Source organism: Otolemur garnettii, unplaced genomic scaffold (genome assembly GCF_000181295.1).
Source record: "Otolemur garnettii isolate 467f Iridium unplaced genomic scaffold, OtoGar3 scaffold00104, whole genome shotgun sequence".
Classification (NCBI taxonomy): domain Eukaryota; kingdom Metazoa; phylum Chordata; class Mammalia; order Primates; family Galagidae; genus Otolemur; species Otolemur garnettii.
The window spans coordinates 3943621-3950055 of NW_003852499.1; the positions used below are offsets into that span (position 1 = coordinate 3943621).

The following is a 6435-nucleotide window of genomic DNA, read 5'->3' on the forward strand; positions in this document are numbered from 1 at the left end:
CCCTTGAGCCACAGGTGCCACCCATGCATGATACTTTAAAACATGATCAGTGAAATAAGCCAGTCACGAAAAACCCCATATTCCGTGATTCCATTTTTATGTGAAAGGTCCAGAATAGGTAAATCCATGGAGACAGAAAGTAAATCAGGGGTTGCCCAGGGACCGGGAAGCTATGGGGAAATGGGGAGTGGCTCAAATGGGGTTTCTTTTTAAAGTGATGAAAATGTTTTCAAATAGATTGTGAGGATGGTGAGCAACTCTGTGAATATAACAAAAAAGAAACATTAAATTGTACACTTTAAATGGATGAATTGTATGGTGTGTAAATTATACCTCAACAATAAAATTACGAGGGAAGTTGGGAGAGGCAGAAAGAGAAAAAAACAACGGGAAAGGGAAACAGAAGGAGAAGGAGAAGTAAGACACTTCAAATTAGATTTAATAGCAAAGAGGAATCTAAGCAGAGAATTCAAGGAAAGGTAGAGAAGGAAGTAGAGCTTGAACTTTGGGCAGCTGGCACACGTCCTTTCTCAGCCTCAGTTTTATCTTCGGTAAGATCATTCGTTAGACCCATGGTGTCTCTGTTGCTCTGGATCAAACTTTCTAAAGGATCTGTTTCTCTGATATCTCTGCTCTTCACCAAGGGCCAGTGTATATTTGGACCAGTCAGCTATATACCCTGCGCTATTATAAAACAGATTGAAAACAAGAACTCTGCTTGATCAGCCTGTACCCCTTCTCCATCAGCTCCCCACTACCCCAACCCTCTGCCCAACCCTTGACCTCTACTGCTCCCAAAGCTCACTCCCAAATCAAACTGAGATCTCGGAGCACCCTCCCTAGTCCATCCTACCTGGGATCTCGTGTGTCGGGGAGGGTGCGATTGAGGGGCAACTGGTTGCTGAGGTACACATTGTAACCAAACTCCTGGAAGAGGTCCTGGGCCTTTCTCTGCTGGGTCTCGGAAAGGTCATCACCCCACTGCTTGAAGAGCCCTGAGTGTGGGAAGAGCTTCACGCGGGCTGTGTGCTTCCTTGGTTCGCTCGACTTGGATTTCACTGCTTTTTGAATATCTGTTGCCCTCTGTACTGTGCTGTTCACGTGTTCTTGTTGCTTCAGAGCCAATTTTATACTTTCTTCTGCAAATGAAGAGGATGGGGGCATGGGAGAAAACACTTCAGGTGATCCTCAGTCACCTGGGCATTGCTTTCCACCCTAATTTCCTTGAAATTACTCCTCAAATCCTAAAATGTACAAGCTCTTGGCCCAGAGATATGTCAAAGTCAAGGCTGTCCTGAAAAGGCATGCACTAGATACATTTCTCTCTTTTTAGCTCCATCAAAACCTACTTGTCTGGCTCGGCATCTATAGCTCAGCAGCTAGAGCACCAGTCACATGCACTGGGGCTGATGGGTTTGAACCCAGCCTGGGCCTGCCAAAAAACAATGACAACTACAAAAACAACAACAAATAGCCAGGCATTGTGGCAGGCACCTGCAGTCCCAGCTACTTGGGAGGATGAAGCAGGAGAACTGCTTAAGTCCAAGAGTTTGAGGTTGCTGTGAGCTGGGATGCAACAGCACTCTACAGAGAGTGACATAATGAGATTCTGTCTCAAAAAAAAAAAAAAAAAACACCAGTCCCACACCTCCAAGACTTCTCTAGGGATTGACTCACTGTCATCTAAGAAATCGATTGACAAAAAAACTAATGTTTTTCAGAATGATGTCTGAGAATCACTTACATCAGAACGTCAGTTGTGATTATTTTAAAATGTAGATCTGGCTGGGTGCCTGTAGGTCAGAAGCTATGACGTCAGCCACATACACTGGGGCTGGCAGGTTTGAACCTGGCCTGGAGCTGCCAATCAACAATGACAACCACAACAAAAAAAATAGCCAGACGTGGTGGTGGGTACCTATAGTCCCAGCTACTTGGGAGGCTGAGGCAAGAGAAGCGCCTACGTCCAGGAATTTGAGGTTGCTATGAACTATGATACCGCAGTACTCTACCGAGGGTGACATAATGAAACTCTGTCTCAAAAAATAAAAATATAAAAAATAAATAAAAATGTAGATCTCCAGACATATCCCCTAATCGGCTAACTCAGACTCTCCAGATAAGGTGGGGATATAGGCAGGGTAAGTTATGAGAATCTACATTTTTCAAAAAACCAAGGAGAAATTCTTCTGTATGGTAAAATATGAGAAACATTATATTACACTATTGGTGGCTCAAAAAGGCAAATTTGTTCTAACCACAACTACCATCATCCACCTACCCCTTTACTTCCCATGCATTTGATTTACCAGAAACTTTGAAATTGGACATGTCTTCATCCTGCATTTTCCAACTTGCTTGGTTATAAGAATGTCTTCAAAAGTTTATTAAAAATACAGAATGCCCCCCCAAAAAAAATAAAAGGAAAAAATATATAGAATCCCAGGCAGCCAGTGGACTCAGTAAGTCTGGCATAGAGTCTAGGAATCTATATTTTTAACAATTATCCAGATAAATCTAATGGTCACATTAATTTGAAAACTGTTGCCTTAACTCAAAATAATGAACCAACAGTGACAGATCCAAGCAGAGGACTTCTCATGTATAGGAGATCTTCCAGGATCCATAAAGTATTACCTCAGGGATGAATAGTATTCGGAAAATGGCATACAAATTTCACTACTCTTTTCTACCCATTATTTACTTCACCTTTACAATCATCCTCTAAGATTATGCTGGGGAGTCTTAGCACAAGTGCTCTGAATTCCCTCAAGCTCAATCTATGAACTCAGCAAAAAGAGAAAAAGTAACAATTTCAGTGTTTAGTGACCATGGCACGCGTTGCCATTAAACCCCACAATGGTGATCCAGGCACTCTGACACTCGACCCAATTAGCTCCTACTAATCCTCCCCCACATCCCCACTAAATTCCACCAGACCAACAGGATCAACTTTAGCCAATCCAACACCTTTCTGCAAGTTAAAGGAAGCCACCCCTTTTTCTCTGGATGATTGCAACTCAGGGTCACCAACTTGGTGAGGACATAGTCCTAGAGCAGAGGCAGCTCCATGGCTTTGGGGAGCAGAATTGGGGCCAGATTTTAGATCTGTGTATAGCCCCCCAAAGAAGCAGGGAAGTTGTATAACTGGTAGGAGAGCATGTTTGGAAAGGGGCATAAGACTGGCATACGGAAAATCAACTCTGGAACTGCTTAAGACAAAAAGAGGATGATCAAAACAAACTCGGAAAGAAAAATAAGTGCTAGGTCTATAGATTTGCTTTCCAGAAAATTTTACTACGATAAAACATAGAAGTCTTATGAGGGGGAGAGAGAAGATGCTATTGTCTGTCAAAGAAAGCTTATGTGAACACCATGGGTATGTGCTCAGGTGGAAAATAAAAGTGGGAGCATATTCACACTGCTCCTAATTGAACATTATTATTCATACTGTACTAAGCATGCAGGGGTCACAGGGCAGTGCTGCTATCTACTCATTTAATCTCCTCTATACCCTTCCTTGGGGGATATCTGAGTTTCTCTCTCACTCACTGCTGGCAATGGGAACTGGTTTGGACTTGGACACACTGAAGTCAATTTAAGAAAGTGTAGAGAGTCTGGCCGGATGAATACATTGTCACCAGGTCATTCCCCTGACTTAAACTGAAACTAGCCCCAAAGGAGAGACACCTGATGACATCACGCTGGTGGGGCTTGGAGAAACCCTGTGGAGGACCCAGCAAACTCGTGGAGAGTCACTGATGCCTCCCTCAATAGGGAGTGTTTGCTTTAACTCTTGGTTGTTTACATAATTTATCTAAATATCCTTGTTGAGCTATGGTTGTCTTCAGTCTTCCTGGAACCCTGGAGATAGACAGCAGCCAGGATGACAGGCAATGAGCAGGTCTTCAGTTACAGGGAACCCCTGCAGGCAGAAGAGCATTGGCACCTAGACTCAGGGCCCAGAAGACACTTGAGGTTCATCTCAGGGGGTGGCGAGTCTCTGATGCCGCACCATTTTAGAGTGAATAAAATGTGGGAGCACCAAGAATGAAAAGAAAAGGGAAAACCAGTCACTGCAAAGGACAGGGAAATAGACCAGGTAGCTCGGGATGGCTCTCCATGGCACGTTGTATCCCAGTTGAGAGAAAGAGTAGCTGGGCTTTAGGTCAAACTCCTGCTATTTTAAGTCATGAAAGAGCTAAGTCGGTCTGATGAGCCTTGGGAGGGGTGAAAATTTAGGTGTGGTCTGAGTGTTCTGCTAAGGCGTGACAGTGGTGTTGGATCAGCACCTGGGGCCATGGGCGTCCTCCTGACGAAGCCACACCAAGCATGTCTGCACAGGCAGCGTCTGACTCAGCCCGATAAGCCAGGGCCAATGAAGCTGACACCTCCCTTCATTTCGTCCACTATCTTGCCCTATGTCCCTGTTCCCTCATCCCTGTCTGTCTGTCCTCCTCTCTCTTTCCTACCCTCACTCATTCATGGATTCATCTAGTGTTTTCTATGTGTGCATAGAAATAACTGGTAAATGAAACATTCATGGAACCAGCCCTCACAAAACTTGTCTTCTGGAAAATTGTACCACAATAAAACATGATGAGTCTTATCAGGGGGAGATAGGAGATGCTATGGGTGCTTTCTGCCTCCTCCTCTCTCCTTTTATGCTTCCCCCACCTCATTTTATTTTTTTTTTCACTCTTATTGTCCCCATGGAAATTCTTACTCTGTCTCCCCAGACTCTCACTTCTCTGCTCCTTCTTCTCTGTCCCTTTTCTTATCTCCTCTCTCAATTGCCTCCTCTGTCTCTCTCGTTCCCTGATGTCTTCTCTTTCTTCCTTTGTCTCCTCCTGAATTTCCTTCCATCTATCCCTCTGCCTCACCCCAAACCCGGACAACACTAAGTTCTCACTAAAAAAGGCTTTCCACAACTCCAACCCCATGTGCAAACATGTGAGCGGTCACATCCCTGCTCACACAGGCAACACCCCCCTTCAGGGGTTAGCATTTGATCCCTGCCACCCAGGAAGCAGGGTGAAATTGCTGCCTTCCTCACTGAAGTCACAAGCACGGGCACATAAAATTCAGAGGAGTTAGAGTTCCATGGTGAGCCAGAATCACAAACAAACCTCAGAACTGCAGAAACCTCAGCCTGAACGTTCAATGAAGAGGTTAAAATTTGGTGGGTATCAGTTTATAGATCACTTTCTGCCTGTATTTCACCAAAACCTGTGAAGCCAAGTAGCTATCTCCCCTTAGCATCATCTCCCCTTGCAGACCAGGAACCGGAGGCTGAGAGAGATAAGCTCAAAGTCACACAGCCATGACAGCCCTATCAAGATGGACCTTAGGTCCTCCAGCAAGGCCTTGTTAATTCATGATAGGAACAAACAGCAAAATGGAGTTGAGACCTATGCCTCAGAGTTCATTTCCTCTCTTTACAGCCCGTGTGGCACACGGACCTAAGGGCAGGGCCGTGCCTACACATTCCCGAGGCTCTCAGGGATTCTGACTCTGCTCCTTCTCCACGTCTGTGGATGTGATCACACGTGTGCTCAAGCACGCGTGCACACACACACCACTCACATATACACCCTGCTGCCCGCCCCATACTGCTTGCCCTGATTCCCACTTCTGCTCACCTAATTCTCAGCACATATCTCCCACCTGGAGGCACAGGATTCAACTCCAGATGCTTCGGTGAGCAAGGGAGACATGACAATGTGACCTCTCACCTGTTTCTCTCTCTCCATCCCCCCTTTTCTCTAAGTGCCCATCACCACACCACACCACACACATGCACCATCATCATCCCCGCTAAATCAGTGCTGTGAACTTACTCAGATGCTGCAATTCCACCTCCAAGCTGGAGAGTCTCTTAATCATTGCCCCATCTGGCTCAGGCAGAGACAACTGGAGCTCCCTGCGGAGATCACGCAGAATCAAGTTCTGGAAAGCCCCTTTAGCATAAAGTGCCAGAAGGAGATTGACAATGACCAGAGTCAGCCCAATGCAGAGGACTTTGGGAAATTTTCTCCCAAATACCATCTTCTGCCTACGGCACATCCACTCCCCATGGGGCCACATGTGTCACTTCAGGAAAGGCACAGATCAGAGCCAGCCAGGCTTTGTTCTGGGCGTGGATGATACCCTGCCAGGGAAGGCAGATGTTCTCCAGCCAGGAACGTTCTCGCTCCTGCCTGGCTTCTCCCTGAGCAGTGCCAGGGGTGGGGAGTGTGCTGTGGCAGCCACCCAGAAACAGGTAGGTCACCTGAGCACACCTCACAATGTCTCAGAGTCAGGTGAATGCAGCTATGGTGAGCTGCCTGGGTGAAATGCTTTCCTGTCTGTGTGTGTTTGGTTTCTAATGTCTGTCCCTGAGCAAAGTCACGGGAGAGATTCCGGGAGGGCAGGTGTCATCTGGTCCCGGGGGTA

The 6435-nt window shown here is 46.1% G+C and overlaps 1 protein-coding gene across 1 annotated transcript in view; it reads right to left on the reverse strand.

Moving 5' to 3' along the window:
* Window positions 1-6048, reverse strand: part of GALNT8 (polypeptide N-acetylgalactosaminyltransferase 8) — a 45125-nt gene extending 39077 nt beyond the window's left edge. Inside the window, exons 1-2 of the mRNA XM_012809304.1 lie at window positions 5841-6048; window positions 854-1139 (exon numbers count right to left, since the gene is read on the reverse strand). Coding sequence (XP_012664758.1) covers window positions 854-1139; window positions 5841-6048 — 494 coding nt within the window. The remainder of the gene's footprint in view (window positions 1-853; window positions 1140-5840) is intronic.
* Between the last annotated feature and the right edge of the window lie 387 nt (window positions 6049-6435).